This window comes from Capricornis sumatraensis, chromosome 3 (genome assembly GCF_032405125.1).
Source record: "Capricornis sumatraensis isolate serow.1 chromosome 3, serow.2, whole genome shotgun sequence".
Lineage (NCBI taxonomy): Eukaryota > Metazoa > Chordata > Mammalia > Artiodactyla > Bovidae > Capricornis > Capricornis sumatraensis.
Window position 1 is genome coordinate 106106168 of NC_091071.1, and position 19056 is coordinate 106125223.

The window sequence follows — 19056 nt, forward strand, 5'->3', positions numbered from 1 at the left end:
CTCAGATTATATTATAATACACAGTATTTTCCAAAAAATTTAATTCTGAAACATCCCTTGCTCAAGGAATTGAGTTACAGGATTGTGTAACATCTCAGTTTTGAAGGGAAAAACAAAACTTGACTTTGGGATACTGGCAATTCATTAATTAGCCTGTTAGATGGGAAATATTTAACATATAGGTCACATTGCATATATTTAACTAGTATGATTAAAACCTGATGAAAATTAAATGGCTGATAACTTCAAAATTTCAAATTGTGGCTTTGATGGCAATGTCCTAATTTCATAGATTCTAACTTGTTAAAGTTAGGAAATAATCTAAAAATTCTAATTAATTATCTAAAATAACTTCCTTTTGATTTCAGTGAGCTTTATTCATAAAATGAGAGGATACTTCAGTACTGATTTTGAGGCTTACTGGTTATCAATTACTGGGGGAATATTTTAAACAACTCTCTACACATAGATTCTAAACAACTTTTTATTACACAAAGTAATATTTTTATCGTGGGAAAATAACCAACGAATACAGATCAAAAGGAAAATAAATTCCCCATAACCTTACAGTTAATTTGGATAACTTCTTCCAGACTTTTTTCTCACTGTACATACAGATTCAAAGATTAGTATTTTTCCATACTATACACTGAATGACTAAACAAAAAAAAAGACTGACTGTTAAGAAAATTATGAAATAAAAAGATCATTGATTATGATACCCTTTTAGGACGGGAAAAATATAAAATAAGAGAAATTTGACTGAATAGTACTGTCTTAAATAGCCCCCAAAACATTCTCTCTTTTTTAAAAAAATAAAGTGAAGTCGCTCAGTCGTATCCGACCGTTTGCAACCCGTGGACTGTAGCCCACCAAGCCTCTCCGTCCATGGGATTCTCTAGGGAAGAATACTGGAGTGGGTTGCCATTTCCTTCTCCAATGTAACATATAATATGATAATATTTGGGAGAGAAGAATACATTGTTCCATTGCGATCAAATGGGAACAGTTCTCCAAAGTCAAATTATTTTCATCAGTTAATTTCCTGATAATTTATGTGATGGATATAGAGAACTAAAATGAAATCATGCTGGGTATTTGTGGATTGTTTATTAGTTTTTAAAACAATGGTAGATTAGACTTGAATGAAAGTATGTTTCAGCATAATTTAAGGACTGCTTGAAAAAAGCTGGATGTGTTGTAATGCTTTTCTCAAAAAAAAAAAAAAAAGGCCCTTCTGGACTAATTTAAAATTAAGTGTACAATTCAATTTCAGGTTGATTAGTTTCTCACTTTATAATTTCCCACTCAATTGACACTTCCATGTTTCCAAAAACATACAATTGACACTTCCATGTCTCCAAAAACATATTAACTAATGTTTAGAATGAAAAATAATAGAAAATAGTAAAATATTAAATCATCTTATATCCTGCTCCAGGAAAACAGGCAGTTTAGTTATATAACAGACCTAAGATATCAAAAGATAATCATTATAAACCAAAACTGAATTTCTTAAGAGTCAGTTTCCTATGCTAATTTAATTTGTTTCTTAGAAACAAAAGATACAAATGACATCTGAAGGTAACACCTTCCAAGCCACAGTTTTTTCTACAATAAACAAAAGGAAAGTTTCAGGAACACTCAGAAACCCTGACCCTCTAGCTGGATCTACCTTGCCCAACAATTACCATGCTAGTCTGACCATATCAGCTATCTGTGAATATTTAAGGAAGGTTAACAAACGATTTAAGGTTGTTTCCATTATCTAACTATATGATTGGGCTATGTTGTTTTGATTAGAAACCAAGACTTCTTTTGACTTAAGAAAAAAATTAATATATATAATGACTGCAGTTTCTTAATCTCTCTGAGGTTCAGTTTCTTTATCTGTAAAAGTAGATTTCACCTAACAGGGTTATTATATGTAATGTATTTAAAGCACAACATAGTATATGCCACAGAGTAAACATTCAATAAACACAAAGTACTACCTCCTAACTGCAAACAATGTGTTGTCAATATTAATTAACAATGACTACTTTTTCATTAATAATAAGATGTAGCTTATAATAGCTTTTCCTCAGTAGAAAGCAATTACCATATTCATAAGGACAATTACTTATAGGTCTTTTCACTACATTATAAAAGAAGTAAGAGCTGTTAATGTTCTCCTTTTTCATGAAATGTATACTATTTTCCCCAGGATAAAATTCTTTTGAATAAAGCTCTTCCAAAGGTGGTGGTTGCACTTCTAGGAAATGAACTGTTTCATGACTTGACCTAAAAGACAATGTATGTCACCAATGTGACAAGGAGAAACATATTTTCTGATATAAATATGTCTTTTAACATTCTCTAGCATAAACTGTTTTTAATAAAGTTCTAGGGAAAATGCTAATCACTCATGAAAAATAAAAAGCTGACAACACATATACAGATAATACATTTAATATACATTCTTTTAATTTTCAGATAACTCCTGACATCTCAACTGAAATAAACCTTTTTCTGGATACCAACCTGTTTGAGGGTTGATCAGAATACTGCCAGGTGGTATGCCTGCTGCTTCCAAGGGAAGCAAAAAGAAGCTTGTGCTAGGAGATGCAACTTGCCCATTTAGGCCACCATCAAAGGAAAGAGAACTATGAGTGCTGACAGCTGGATAGATGACAGGTGCACCATGAGAAGACTGGCTAAGAGCTGTACCTGGGAGAGGCTGCTGGATGTGTGAAAGAGAGCCCGTAGATGACCCTACACTACCAGAAGACTCAGAACCTAGGGGAGGAGTAATAAAAAAGGGAGTTTTTAAAACCTTATATAAAGATGCAGGCTTTAAATACATAACAATAAAATTCATATTGCATAATATGCAGTTAAACACATAAAAGCATAAATTATTTTTGATTTACTGTACAATTGTGCCTCCCCTCTCCACCAAAAAAAAGTTTAATACACTAAGACTTATCACATTAAGTTGTCAGGTAAGTCAAAGCCAAAGCATGCAACTTAAGCAAGTCTGTAATAATATCAGCCACAGACAGCCACAAAATACACATTATCCACATTCCCAAAAGGACAAAGTTATATACATTTTTACCTTTAGATTAACACCTAGGAATATATAGATTATAATTTGCCCCTAGGACAAACAACTTGGCACAGTCAAATGCCCAAACCTCTTATATCAGAAACCCCTTCTCTATAAGAACACAGAAAGATTTCAAAGTAGTGTAGGAAATAACAGAAACAGTAAATTCTCTACTAAGAGAAATAACTGTCAAGTTTCATTGCATACTTTCATTTTTGGCTCATAATCATAGCATCTTCCTACAATGTACAGTCAACTTTCAATTTTTATCACAGTAAGGGACAAAGAATAAAACTATTCTAAGCAATTAACACTAGCTTAAAATTTTTTACTATACTTAATAAACTAATTTGATGTATAATGGCTAAAGGGAGACAATGAAACAATGAAGAAAGGGAAAGATTTTGATGAATTAATTAGGTTTTAAAAAACAGAATTGAGTCTATGGGAGAATTAATTTTTCAAGAAAGAAGTAAACAAATATGATACACTATATAGATTTCTCTGAAGGATAACTTCTATTTTACATTGTGCCAAAATAACTGTTTCCAATAACTATATGAAAAATATACTTATTTTCATCTCTGAAGATAATATAGATCATAAATAGCACATGTTCTTAAAAAAAAATGTTTTGATTTGACTGTATGTCTAAATGACTTTCTCAGGACACATGAGTAGTTTTGTTATGATGACTTGATGACTAAGTGATCGTTTATCAAATAAATGCATATTTGGTACATATGCATATTTCTTACATTAATAAAACTTACCTTTCTTTGGTGATATATCATATACACTAAGACATTTTAAACATCCACATGATATGTTAAAAAGATGACAGGTGCAATTCAAAAACCTTAAGAATTTAAAGCACTGAGTTATAGTCAGAGATTAAAAAATACTGTCACCTTCAAATTTACACCTCTCCCTTCAACTGTTCTAAAACTGTATGTCTAGGCTTTACCCAAAAGGATAAGCAGAGTGCCATTTCTGATTTTCCTGATTATTTTGGGATAAAAATAAAGATCCACGAGGATTCTAAAAGAGACATAAACTTCTTTAGTATTGAAGCCAGTTAGTGAAAGTCAAAAGAGTAAATGCTATGAGCCTAAAAGTTACGTAATCTAAAATAAAGCTTTAGAATGAAAATGTTACTGAAGTCTCTACTCATCTATAATAATTATACTGTATTACATTTCTTTAGTTTGACAATTTCTCAAAAAGTCTCAGCAATTTTATGCATTTTTTGAATAGCAAATGAACTTTATTATGAAATGCAAACAATAATGTGATAGTAGTAGTAGTTGAATTTCAGCTAATTAATGGTATTAGCTAAAAATGCAATCAATGTTAACTAATCCTAAGTGAGAAACCACAGCTTCTAACTATAACTAAGCGCTGAAGGATTTCCAATCACCTAAGGCACTTAATTAAACAAGAGATGACATTTCATTAACCAACCTGATATAAGTTTACATCACAGTGGAGGATTCTTATTTTAACTGGTATCTGTGAATCTGTCTCACAGAGAATAAATCCTAATGTCAATACACATATTACCTCATAAGTACTTTGGGGGTGCTCAATGTACTGCTGATAGGAATCTTTTATTTAAGGATAATTACAGAAGCCACATGATAAATGCCAAGCCAACATTATGGAAACTAATATTTGGCTGCACAGTTCTAGACAGATGTTTGTACCTGTTTTTGAAAGCCTGCCTATGCTTTTGCTGCTTCCAGAACTATCACCTCTTGTCAGAACTGAAATTCCACTGAAGCTGCTGGCTTTGGTTACAGCAGGCTTGAAGTTTCGGAGAGAGCTGTCTGAATCTGTGCTACTCCAGGGCCGTGGTTCAGAGTACTTCAAATCATTCTCAGTGCTGCTTTGATGGCTATTTGTTGATCTTCCTGAAGCGTCTTTATTAACTCTGTAATTTAGAAATAAAACTTTGAAAAGCCAATAGAGACAAAAAGGAAAACTATGAAGAAAAAAAAAAGCTCTAAATTTTCAATACTGTACTGCATGAAAACATGCTTCCAATACCTAAATATCTGGCGCCTCTGCTGAGTGCTATTAGCATCGTCGTCTTGGATTCTGTTGGCATTTTAATAAAACATTTTTACTTTTATTAGCGTCAGTCAGACACTTACCAAAACAAATGTTAAAGTCCTCACCTTTTGTCAATAATGTAATTCTCTTGCGAACACAGGGACTAGAAAGAAAGAACAGATATAAAAAGTTGAGCATTTGTCAAATAATGCTATCTGTAAACCAATGATGACAACAAAAATCATGTGTAATAATTAAAAAAAAAACAATAGTTACTCCCGGTCCTCAAATCAAACATGGTGGTAAGGTACACAAATAAACAATAATGAAAAAATCTTTTTGGCTTGGAGATACTATGCTTACTTTTAACAGACACATATTTTTGAAGCAATTCATTTCTGTTGTACAAAGTAACTTCAATTTCAAATATTGTTTTCAACAAGTAAACCCATTTTCACTGTTAAATATTCAAGATATATACACGTCTGTAGATTCCACCTTATTCACTCAACAAATATCTTGATCAGCTCTGCTTTGGCAGCAGCTGTAGCAGTGAACAAGCAGCTATGCCTCAATGCAGCTTACAGCCAAAAGCCTCCCAGTGCTAACAACCTGACTCAGATAGCCATCATTTTTGCATCTTGTATTAATTACAAGTCTTCTACTTTATCAGCTATCAGTTTTGCTCCTTTCATCCAATTTAAACAGCAGAAGCCATAGAAACCTCTCTGATCATGACTTTCCACTCCTTAATAGCTCACTGATCTTCTAGTACTTAGTGTTAGCTGCTCAGTTGTCTACGACTCTTTGCAATCCCATGGACTGTAGTCTGCCAGGCTCCTCTGTCCATGGAATTCTCCAGGCAAGAATTCCAGAGTGGGTTGCCATTTCCTTCTCCATGGAATCTTCCCAACCCAGGGACTGAACCCAGGCCTTTTGCATTGCAGGCAGATTCTTTACCTTCTGAGCCACCAGGGAAGCCCCATCTTCTAGCACAGGGGTCAGCAAACTATAGTCAGCTATCTGTTTTTCTAAATAAAGATTCACTGGAGCACAGCTATGTCCATTCATTTACATATTTTCTATGGTTGCTGTTGTATTAATAATGGGAGTTTTGAGTTGTTGCAATGAAGGCTGTATAGTAGCAAAGCCTAAAATACTCATTATTTGCACCATAAGAAAAAGTTTGCTGAACCCTGCTCTAGCTAAAAACTCAACTCCCTGCACCAGATTTCAGGAGCAAGCTGAAATAAGATTCCTACTAATTCTCCAATTGAAACGCCCCTCACTTCCTGCCCCCTAGGCTATAATCCAGGTGGATTATGAATTCTTCAGTTCCTCATGAGTCTAGCTCTCCTTTATCTCTGGCCCCTGAAGATGCTAACTGGACGTGGAACACTTCAATCCTTCAGGTCTCCTCTTGGAAGCTAACCTTCCTCTCACTCCAGAGTTCTGGTTTTTGGTGCATCTCTACTGTGTTCCCTATTTCACCTTCATGTTTCTATACCAATCACACACTGTATTGTCATTATCTCAATACTGATCATGGGTAGAGACCTCATCCATCTTACAATTACAGAGGAAAATAGATCTAGGTTAGGCCCTGAGTTCAGAAGACCTAGGGTGAATCCTGTCATTTTTCTAGCTAGATGATCTTTGTCTATTTTACTTATCTCCTGGAGCCTGTTTCCCCATCTGTGAATATAAACAGTGATACCGCATATAGGGCTGTTTGGGAGATGATTTATTGTACATGTGCATGGATACATTTATCCAGTGCCCAGCAAAGTACCTACTATAGGTGATCAATAAGATTTGTTGAATATTATAAACTTTTAACTGACAGTCTAGATTTTAGTGTCATTTCCTTTTTTTTAATACAGAGAAAATTTCTATCTCTGAAAGTATTAACATAAATTACATATATTCTTATATCCTTGACTAGTCCCTAGTACTGCATAAAGCAGATACTGGTAAAACCAAACTGATTCTCTTCTTGAATATAAGTGTAAAATAAACAGCCACTTAAAAGATCTGTTCCATATAATCACATATAAAGTGGAAAATAAATATTAATTTAAAAAATCAATTAGCTTTACTTTAAAAGAAACAAGTTATTTATCAAGAAAAGTCCACTAGCAAGTAGGACTTAGGGCATGTGATTTTGTAGATAGTGACCAATATTCCAAAAATCTCCATTCTGTGAGAAGTCTGAGAGGAAAAAATACTATATAAACTATATATTCAGTCCAAAGTACTGCTTCTTAGTTGATCTGCTTCCAACTTTTGAAAAGTACACATAACTGCAGCAATGTAGTATTTCACAAACTATTAAATCATTAACATGAATAGGACTACAGTATTTCTAAAAAGATGACTTTATATGTAACAAATGTAGCTTAAAGTAAATATGATCAACAGATTAAGGGAGGAGTGAATATGCAATTAGCATATAATTAAACACGAAGACCTAAATGTAAGTCAGTACGTACATCTTGGGAAAATATTCGGTCTCTAGCTCTCTGGTATTCTTCTTCTCTTTCTTCTATAGATTTGCTTCGTCTGTCATCTTTCAAACGTATTCTCATCTAAAGAAAAGAGAACAATTAATCTTGGGGAAATGATCTGCCAGGATAAGTCCAGCATCTATAAAAATGCTCCAAATGTGTGAGGTTACCTGGTTATCATCCTTGTCAAAGCTAGAGTTATCTCTCTTGAGGATATATCGTTTCTGAAAGTCTTCACCTTTATCATCCTTAATATGTTCAGTAAATTTCTGATCAGGTCTAAAAAATAAACCAAAAACCAAGGGAACAAAACATAAAAAAGTTAAATATTACATTTTATGAAAAGTGGTAAAAATAATATGTTCCCACTCACTGGCGTTATTTATAGATACTTATGTTATCTTAGTTATTCCTCAAAAATAATCTTATGAGAAAACATTAACTATCCCATGTCATGACTGAAAGGATATATGAAATACACTGTGGGCTCTGGAATATGACTGCTCAGGTTCAAATACTCAGCTTTAACATTTAGGTGCTTTAGTTACTTATTAACCTTTCTTTTCCCTACTTTCCTCATTACAGTCTACCTACTTCATAAGGTTGTTCTGAAGATGAAATGAATTAACAGATGACCAGCACTTAGAATAGTAGACGTTTGTTATTATTATAAATACTACTGACAAAACTGAGGATCAAATGACTAAAGCAACTGTCCAAGACTGGGGGCAAGGAAATGACTGAGCCCTGGTATGTAAGCCTGTCTATCCTCTTTGCATTGCCTCCTCTAATTCAAAGAAACAATTCTGGAACAAAGGAAAAAGTATAGCACAGTATCTTATGTTACACTCTTACAGTACCTGCTCTGATGTTACATAACCAAGTATTTTGTGGTTGAATTTAATAAAATTTAAGAGATTACTTCAAAATGCTACCAAGTTACCAAGTATTCTTAATTATAGCAGGGCACATCTTTGTTTTGTATTAACTGAAACAGGTTAAAAAGAGGTTTTTGAAGGTTCATGTTATGACCTAAAGTAATGATTATGAACTCTTAACAACGTATTTCATGGCTGATTGGTTTTTCCTCTATGGAAATGCTGCAAGTTCTATTGGGATCCAGAAAACAGATGGAATGCTATTGCTCTTGGAAAATTATAATCATATAAAATTTCACTTTCTGAAATATATTCTCAGCTACAACAAATTAATTCATTCAACACTCCTGAGACTTAATATCATTCTATTATAAAACTGAAATATGTGATCTATAAAAAATATATTTATAGGCAATAAAGAAAGGCTAACTGAACTCCTAAGCAATTTTTTACATATACTTAAAATATATATTATGTAGTCACGTAATTTATTATGGGTACCTTAAATAAATTCTAAACCAAATAAACCTGAGTAAGGACATCTTCAGCAAACTTCGTAAGATATTTCATTATACATAGTAATCAAGTAACACTTCTGAATATTTGTTTTAACTTAATGAATTTTTAAGAGTACTGTATCTACATCCTGTCAAATGATGCAGATTTTAAACAATAATTATCTAAGTAAGCTGAAGAAATCTTTATTTTAAAATATATTTAGATACGTGAAACAGAACATATCTCCACATAGAGCTATACACAGAACTAAAGAGAAAAATAAAGAGTAAAAAAAAAAAGAAAAATTCCTTGACCAAACTGATGAGAAAAAGACTACTTTCTTAAGGAATTTGAAAGATTATCTATTTAATTCTGACAATGGCCGTATACTGTTGTCACATGACTGCCCCATTGGTTTATATCAACTATTCTTGCAGCTGTTCAAAATCACGTTTTCTTTTTCAAGTTTGTACTTGGGTGAGAGACTGTTATTCCAATATGACTGTAAGATTTAACCAAGAGCCTGGCAACTTTTCTAAGAGCAGCTGGATTCCCACACCAAATAGTATTAGCAGGCATTTCAGCTAACCTTAAGACTGTCTTACCTCTGTCTTTTATAGATGCCTGAATTTACTGCCCTGCAATCGCCAACTTCCCGCTCCAATGAGACACCCCAGTGGACACCGGGTTGTTGACATCCACAACACCACTGGTTCAAGGCTGGAGCGGGTAATCTGCCTATGAGGAAAAGGCAAGTTTGTTTTTATTCAATGTGGAGCAGTTCTCTAAGGTTTTCTGATTTACATCCTTCTTCATATTCCAGAAGAAAAAAATAAAAATACAGTGTAACTTCAATGATCTGAAATGTCTAGTTATAATTATGCTATTGATCCATTCTTCTTTAGGTATCAATACATTATAAACATCTGTGTTTAACTAAACTCTTGACTACCTGGATAAGGAGAACCCTGAAATCATGTGTAGCATTCAAATAACTGAGGTTACACTGCATTGAAAACCTTAGAGAGTCACCAGTCGAAATGTTAGTCAAAATGCCTGCTAATGAACATGTGCTTGGGTATCCAGCAGCTCTGAGTAATGTTGAAAGGTATTGGTTAAATGAAGTAGATTTCTATTCACCTTCAGTCCAGCTCATAGCTTATGGTTACTGTTCCACCTTAGTCATGAAATAACTAACTAGGAAAAAGCTAAAAGATATTTAAAAAGGACTAAAAGATAGGCAGTAGACAAATCAGATTCACATGTACAGCTAAAACTTAATCCCTGAAGAAACACGTGATCCTTTTCAAAGACAGCTGTCTTCATTAATTTTAGTTGTAGTAACAATCAATTAAAAAATACAAGCTTCCACCAATAAATATACCTTTTTGACAAAATACTATTTAAAATGGAAGAAAACTAACAGTGCAAGCAAACAATATGATAGCTACAAGGGTAAAGACCATTATAACAAAAGAGAAATAAATGAATTAAATATAATTGTGCAAGCCAAATGGTTCATAATAGACAGAACCTTGAGAAGTCTAGCTTCAAGGAAAGAAGAAAAATTATGAACTGAAAAGCATTATTTATGGCATTGGAAGCTGACTGCTACTCACAGATCCACTGCTGCCACATATGAAATTAATATGGAAAATTCTTTTGATGGCTCACCATGAAGAATTTTAGCTGAACTCAACAGGGTGCTTTAGGACTAGTTTTACTAACAGACAAAAGAGGTATTGTGAACATATAACTTTAGGTGCCTCTGCATTGTGCCTTTTGCTCCCAAATATCAGCATTATCTGATTATCTGTTTCACCATACAAAGCTAACACTTTTTAAAGCAAATGATTTCTCTTAACTTCTTAAAATTTTTTGCTCACTAGTCATACATAGCCCAGAAGGGTACACAATATTATGGATAATATTGGATTAACCAACCAACAGTCCCACTGTCCTGAGATCTGTGGAAAAAAAGAACCAAAAATATAGGTGGAAAAGACAGTGAAATGATAGAAAATTAGTGAAAATATAAGGGTTTTAAAGTTTGCTTTTTCCTTTTAAATGTGCCTGAAGTTGGCCGTAGCTATTTAAATTGTACTAATTTAAAATCCATAAGAAAATGGCTATTAAACATCACTGACATCATGATTTTTGAAGGTTTTCCTACTTTCTAAAAAAGCAATCCTCATTCACCTGTCTCATTTCAGTCACCTGTCTTATTTCAGTCCAGACTGGTGCATTTTACATCTCGTGAGCAGAGTGTATTTTTTAGACCTGTCACATAAGGTTATCATCACAAAGCTGAAGCAGGCTGCTAAAACATGTGGAAAACCTGAGATAAAAGATGTTACAGAAAGATCAAGAATTATCACACACACATATAACAATCTTTCTTGATACTTACATTCTTGTATTGCTAGTTTTGTTTACTATGACAGCCTTCCCACTCTGATCAACATTGTGGTCTAATCCAAAGTAAGCAGCGACTCTGTGCAAGAGCATCCTATGGTAAGATGTCATTGGGGGAAATTTTTTACGGGGAGACCTAGAATTAGAAGAAAGACTAGTTTAGCAGATCTTGAATAACTGTGATGACAATTTATTTTCTTGTTAAAGGTCAGGACTTACTCATTATTACCAATGAAATCTAAAATTTCTTGTTCCAATTTCAACAGCATCATTCTGTCCCTGAAAGAAAATATGAAAACTCGTAAAACTTAACACTGAAATAATCATAAATGTTGAATTTACAGGGCTATATATATATTTTTTTATAAAACCTGTACACTGAAGAACATTACAAGCTTGATATATGCTTTCTAAAAAAGTAGTATTTTAAAAGAATAAAGATGACTTTTTAAAAAAGTTTATGGAAAATTTCACACATACAGAAATGTAGAGAGAATACCATCCAATTTCAAAATTATATTATTATCTTGATCTGTTAAGTACTACTGTATTATATTAAATTCTGTTCCACAAATACATGGACTATAACAGAATATTAGTCTTTATTCCTTACTCAATTAAGTAAGAAGCAGCAGGAAAACAGACATCTTTAGGTAGGCTCATGACTTTGTTACCATGCTCAACTCCATAGAAACAGTACTCTAAAGAACATGCAATGCCAGTAACCACAGGAATACTCCAGTGGGAATCCAATGCTAGTATATAAATGGAACCACAGCAGAGAAGTACGAACTATATCACTAATCCGAACTCAGAGGAAGAGGACTTCAAATTATTCTAAAAATCGCTATAATACATTTTTAAGATTTGGGGAATTTTTTCGATAAAATACCAGAATGAACCAAATATCTCGAATATTAAAATAAATAAGGACACCAGGGAACACCTGCATGTGCTCCTTCAGACCACTAGGGTCCTATTTAGTGCACTTACAAAACAAGCTGCTGGTACCACTCCCCAAAGGACCTCCTTGCTCACACACCAAGAACATAGCTCAAGAGAGTATTCCTGTGGTCACTGTAAATTTCAGGTGCAGGTGGGAAAAACAAAACAAAAACAAACCTCAGGAACCTTAGAGCTAGAAGCAGCTTTACAGAAGCAGCTTTCTGTTTCTGAAATTTTATAAATCAAGAAAACTAGGCCAAGAGGTTAATGTTTCCTTCTCAAATAAACACTACATAGTGGATCCCTCTCAGATTCTAAGGGGAAACGATGTCCTCTATTTCCTCTGCTTAAGTCGCCTGAAAGTCTATACATCAGCCCTGAGTTTGATCTTCTCTATATTGCAAAAGTAGTCTTACAAAGTTGACTAATATTAACCATACACATTTTTATATCAGTTGAAAAAAATCAAGAGAATAACATGCCTAAGTGGTGATTTAAAACCCAAAGTGGAACAGGATTACATTTTAAAACAAATTTCAGCAACATTCAATTTTTCTCTTTTAGTATACTCCACCTCAGCAAGTGGTACCACCTTTCACTCAGCATACTGTACTAGAAGTACCTTTTCTTGCCTATTACTATGCTTTTCCAAATCCTCTCATGCAGTTAATCACAACTGGAAATTTTATCTATCTTCAATCTATTTTTCTTCTCTTTCCACTGCCATTACCCTGGATCCAAGTATTCAGGATTGTGACTTGACCTCTACGATAGTAGTATATTATCTTCCTGTATCTTCCCTTGTTCCCTCCAAATTTGTTTTACCTGGAACATCCACAACAATCTTTTAAAAACACAAATGTGAAGACATGTCATGGTGTGGGATAAATATTTATCACAGGTTTCCCATTGCTCTTAGGTTAGAAATGAACATCTTTTGTAACATGGCCCATGGGGCTTCCCTGGTGGCTTGGTGGTAAAGAATCTGCCTGCCAATGCAGGAGATGCAAGTTCAACCCCTGGGTCAGGAAGGCATGGCAACCCACTCCAGTATTCTTGCCTGGCGAATCCCATGGACAGAGCTGGACAGGCTACAGTGCATCAGGTCACAGGGAGTCAGACACAACTGAGCACCCACACGCACTAATGCAATGTGCCTTACAAGGCAGGTATGACCTTCACCTATCTCTTTAGCCTCATTTCCTGCCCCTTTCTCACAAAACCTTCATCATTTTGGCTTATCGCTGTAGTTCCCAAGCTGCTCTTTCCATTCACAGGCTCCTCGAACATGCTGTTTCTTTTGCCCAGCACGTTTTTTTTTTTTTTTAACATTTATTTATTTGGCTGCACCTGGTCTTAGTTGCGGCATGTGGAATCTAGTTCCCTGACCAGGGATGGAACCCAAGCTGCCTGCATTGGGAGCGCAGAGTCTCAGTCACTGGACCATCAGGGAAGTCCCTAGCACAGCTTCTTACATTCTTTTTTAGACCTGTTTCTTTCATACCTTTTAAGAGTATTTATCACAATTATTTTTATATAGCTGTTTGTGCTATAGTGAGGAGCTCAACAAATCTATCTGAGTGGAATAAATTAATCAGATTATTTTATCAATGTCTTTTAATGTTTTTCCTTAAAATTTTAGGGGAGGATGGAAAATTTTTACTTACTTCATAAGGTTTTCACTGAAAAAGACTTACTTACTGTTAAGACTCTTTTCCTCTAATGTTTTTTGGGGTCAATTTGTCTTGACATGGTAAAATTTTCTAATGCATTTTATACACTTACTGTAGGGGAAAAAAAGGAATTGGAGGCAGGCTACTTATTTAGCATTCATGAAACAGTGCATTTAATTTGGTTCCTCTGTTTGAGCTAAACAGCAAGCCTACAATATGTGAAATATTCTTCAGTGAAGGAACTGGTATTCAAAAGAAATTTCTGTTGTCTCCATGAAAGAAAACAAAAACCTAACAATTTTATTAGTAATTGATACAAATTCAGGCTTTTTTCCCTTTTATATGTAGATTTATGGGTTGCAGAGGATTTTCTATTATTACCTGGACCACTTACTGTTAAATTAAGTTCCCCTACTTAGTTTACTAAGTTTTTAGTTAGCAAAAAGTAAAACTTGTTAGAAAAATAGCTTTCCTAAGTTCTCAAGATTTACATTTCCTGCCTTGTATCTGCTATAGCTTAGTCCAAGTTTCCAAATTTTCAAATCTGTCATCAAGGTTAGATTTCTTGGTAATGGCCATAAGTCAAAAATTAATAGTCCTTTACAGAACCATTACATACAGTACTCAAACTAACAGATCCATAAATTAATTTTCATATGGCATAGGTTTATTAGCACATGAACTTATAGGCACCCATAGAACTTGTCATCATATAATCTTTAAAAGAAACCAATACATGCTATCTGTTATTAAAGAAATATATAAGAAAAACAAAGATCTCAATCAAATTGACCAATAAACTACCTGACTTAAAATGAAGGGACAATAATCTTTTAGTTATTAGTGTTCTAGTCATTATACCAGAACTGACTTTTGAGAAAGTATGTGCTGGTACACAAGTGGCAAATAAAAGAAGAAGAAAACAAGAATGCTTGCTTTCACCATTCCCTTCCCAGTGTTCTATATGAACTGGGTCAAATATCTGCAACAGGCAAGAAATATGATTTAAACATCACCTCTAATAGAAGTAAACTCAGTAAATATTTCAAGCACAGAACAATTACATGATGTTCCCCAGAACAAAACTGCTTACTTTTAAAACATATACTCTGAGAATTTTTCCATGGGGCTGCTCCCCTCCATTAGTGACACAGTTGCTTATACTGTCCATATTTCTTCAATATGTTGTATAATTTACAGAAAATGGTTATAAAACCAATAAAAAAACACGTATAAAAACCACGTCAATGCATGTAATCTCTATATTGGGCAACTGCAGGTTCCTGGGTTCTAATCTAGTAATGATTATTTATTACAATTTTTAAAAGTATTTCTTAAGACAGGAATTACAGATAAATGGTTATTTAACACCTGAAGTTAAGTTTATTCATTGGGATGAGAACAAGATTTAAGGACCTGAAGGAAAATTTTGAAATAAAATGTAAACTAGACTTTACTATGATTTCAAAATAAATCTGCTTAACATCTAGAATGCGCTGAAGTTCTAGTGGAAATTTGCCACTTATTACTAATTTTTGGAGAAGGCAATGGCACCCCACTCCAGTACTATTGCCTGGAAAATTCCATGGAGTGAGGAGCCTGGTGGGCTGCAATCCATGGGGTCGTGAAGAGTCGGACGCGACTGAGTGACTTCACTTTCACTTTTCACTTTCATGCACTGGAGAGGGAAATAGCAACCCATTCCAGTGTTCTTGCCTGGAGAATCCCAGGGACGGCGGAGCCTGGTGGGCTGCCGTCTATGGGGTCGCACAGAGTTGGACACGACTGAAGCGACTTAGCAGCAGCAGCAGCAGCAGCATTACTAATTTTGTGCCACCTATGTCTGGCAATTAATGGTGTGTTTCACTGAGAGAACACAGAGCCATCAGGCAAATCGTTTTTCTCACAAAATTTAACATTAGCTACAACTATGTAAACCACACTGACATTAGTATTTACTCATTAGCCATTATATGAATGGTTCACTTACATATTTTTTTGAATAAAAATGCAAACACAGAGGATTAATGTTCTGATACATGCTGCACAATATGGATGACCCTTGCAAATATTATGTTAAGTGAATGAAGCCAATCACAAGAGACCACATACATATGATTTCATTCATATGATGATACCCAAAAAAGGGAAATCTGTAGAGACAAGCTAGATTAGGGTTCAAGGCATAAGGAGGTGAGAGCAAAATGGTTAAGGATTTCTTTTGGAGGTTGATGAGAAAGCTCATAAATTGACTGTAATGATGGTAGCACGAAATCTGTGAATATACTAAAAATCACTAAGTTGTACACTTCAAAAACAGATATGCAGATAACGTAAAAACTTTTGCATTTGTAGAGGAAAACAGAAAACTGCACAAAAGAAGAATATTTTGGAATTTCTTCTGAACCTGTTATGGGTTCAGAAGAAAGAAAAATCCTACCTGTTTAGGATCCTGTCTTGCTTTACACAAACTATGTATTTTCTACCTTCCCCTTAACCTACTGAGTTCTCATTTCCACCAGTCTAGAGCAAATGAAATGCCTTGTTAAAGTAGCCAACAACTTCCTAGTTCCTTAATCTAATGGGTTGCTTCACTGTCACATTTAATGAAGCTGTTGCTGTTTGGCTGATTTCTAAGACAAATGTTCTCATGATTCTTCTGCCATCTTTAGGACTCAGTGTCTCTTACTTATCCTCTACCTTTAAGATACTGTTTTTCCATAGAGTTTCATCCTTGTCATTTATTGCATCTCGCTGGCCAAACTCACAAAGCAAGGGTCACCTCTACTGATGACTCCTAATCTGTAAGAGCATCCAGGCTCATTCACTTGAAAATCAGAGTTATACATTTAATCTTGCCACAGCGTTTCATCAGATACCTCAAACTATACTTATTTATAAGAGAACATGCCTTACTTTATTCAGGCTTGTCCTTATTACTTCCCCCGTTAATGGGATTAACCATCAGTCCAGCTGGAAACCTAGCAGCTGTTCTGTTCTAACAAACCACTACTCGTCCATCTCCAAATAATCACCAAGTCCTGCCACGGGATTAATTCTTAAACATCTTCCAAATAAGCCTTTTCCTCTCTGTTCTTCTCTATGTTCTCCTACCCACACTCCCTGCTCATGATTCTCGGCCCCTCACTGATGAAGTAATCTTCCTAAAATGCGAATCTCATTCTGGTATCACCCTATTCAGAATTCTGTCATGACTCCTCCACAGAGCATGCCACACTCAGCATTTCTCAAATGGTGCACTACTGCGTCTCAGCGACGATGATTTTTAATTGTTCATCCCATCCCCGGCTTCCCATCAGCACTTCTTACTCAGTAACCACCCCAGTGTGTTGGTACCGATCTAGGTTGAGGATAACTGAAGAGTCTGTCTTCATACCTCACCAACAACCTCCCCATCACTTTCTGGAATTACCTGCTACATGCCTTCCTGCCAGAGCCAGTGTGCAAAATTGTCTGCCTGGGTATACTACCTCCCTCTCACACTGCTGTGCCTTAGCAACGCTCTTGTCTCTCTCAGGTTCTCATGCTCCCATTTAAAGCACTGTGAATTCAAAATTCAGCTCAGGCATCTTTTCAGTGCAGCCTTTACAGATCCTCTCAGAGGTGGGATCCCATCACAGTGCTTTTATAGCACCCTGAAAAACTTCTTTTACAACATTTATTCTATTTTAATGATATATCATAGGGTTTTCTTTTTTCCGTAGCACATAGAATGTGAATATTTTAGGGTCAGAGATTATATTTTGCTCACTTTTATATCTACAATGTTTAGCACAATGCTTAGCACATGATGGATACCCAACGAATACCTGTTCAATGGACTAATTTCAGTTGGGACCACTGAGGAATCAACTTGACCTGAAAAAAAAGAAGTCATGCAGAGTTGACTGACTTCACACTTACACTTCCTACTATAAGGAGACTACTTTCCATTTTAGTGGTTCTCCATTTGGGATTAAAGTTAAATAGAAAATCAAGATGGTACTGAAACAATAAATTCTGAATGAAATTAAAGGTGTATCTTGAAGCAAGACGTGAGATAAACCTCAGCAATACTGAAGACACTTTTTCATGTTTTTTATCACGTGTGCTGACCCAAGGAACTAAAAATTTCACGAATTTTAACTACCATTCTGCGGAGCTAACATCTAGAGGAGGGGTTCTTAACCTTTGAGTCTTCTACTCCAAGAATGGGTTGGTCAGATATTTTGTGAATAAACCTTTTTCTGGGAAGAATGCCTCAATGGGATCGATGACCTGTCAAAAAGTTAAAATCTATTTATCTAGTACCCTGGCAAAACAAAGGATTTCACAATTACTTAGTGACTCAAATAAGCACCTTAAAAATCTTTGGACTGGAGGTTCATAAGCTAAGCAAGAAGAAACAAAAATTCCGTATTCAGTTAAGTCCAGAAACTTGTTATAAGTGAATATAATGTGTAATTTGGCTGAGTGCTTTATCATGAGGTATACTTCTCTCATATTTCATGATTAATGATAACTCTTTAATCTCAATTAAGACCCAAAATATCTTAATGATTCTTTATTTCCCAAAATTCCTACAGAGAGTATGAATTATCTTTATATCATCATGATATATATAATGCAAAAAAGGTATTTCACATGTGTCTATAGAGGCCAGCAACATCTTAGCCCTAAGAAACTGAAATGTTTCTGGTGTAGTTCAAATATTCTAACCTTATTCTAACTCAGTAATGAAAACATATATAACAAAATTATGGTACTCTAGAAGCAATGTAAACCTTATAAATTTAATTTTTACCTGGGATTGTTTTTTAATGTATTTACTAAAAATTCATGTAGATCTATGCCAGTTGAATCAGTGTATTCTTGACTGGAATCTAAAAAACAACAACACAAAAACCCAGTATAAAGTTGTTTGAAACAAATTCCTTTCCCTTCACACATGATGCATAGCAAATAAAATGAGATGCCCCACAATGAAAACTGAC

General features: G+C 34.6%; 1 protein-coding gene across 3 annotated transcripts in view; it reads right to left on the minus strand.

Annotated features, from left to right (window-relative positions):
- R3HDM1 (R3H domain containing 1) overlaps positions 1-19056 on the minus strand; it is a 95218-nt gene that overhangs the window by 54907 nt on the left and 21255 nt on the right. For 2 of the 3 annotated variants that reach the window (XM_068968041.1, XM_068968040.1), the window contains 9 exons: positions 18867-18945; positions 11664-11723; positions 11440-11580; positions 7824-7932; positions 7639-7734; positions 5272-5309; positions 5141-5191; positions 4798-5024; positions 2524-2778 (listed from right to left, as the gene is read on the minus strand). In XM_068968041.1, the coding sequence (XP_068824142.1) occupies positions 2524-2778; positions 4798-5024; positions 5141-5191; positions 5272-5309; positions 7639-7734; positions 7824-7932; positions 11440-11580; positions 11664-11723; positions 18867-18945 (1056 nt within the window). The remainder of the gene's footprint in view (positions 1-2523; positions 2779-4797; positions 5025-5140; positions 5192-5271; positions 5310-7638; positions 7735-7823; positions 7933-11439; positions 11581-11663; positions 11724-18866; positions 18946-19056) is intronic. The other variant, XM_068968042.1, reaches the window with a different exon arrangement.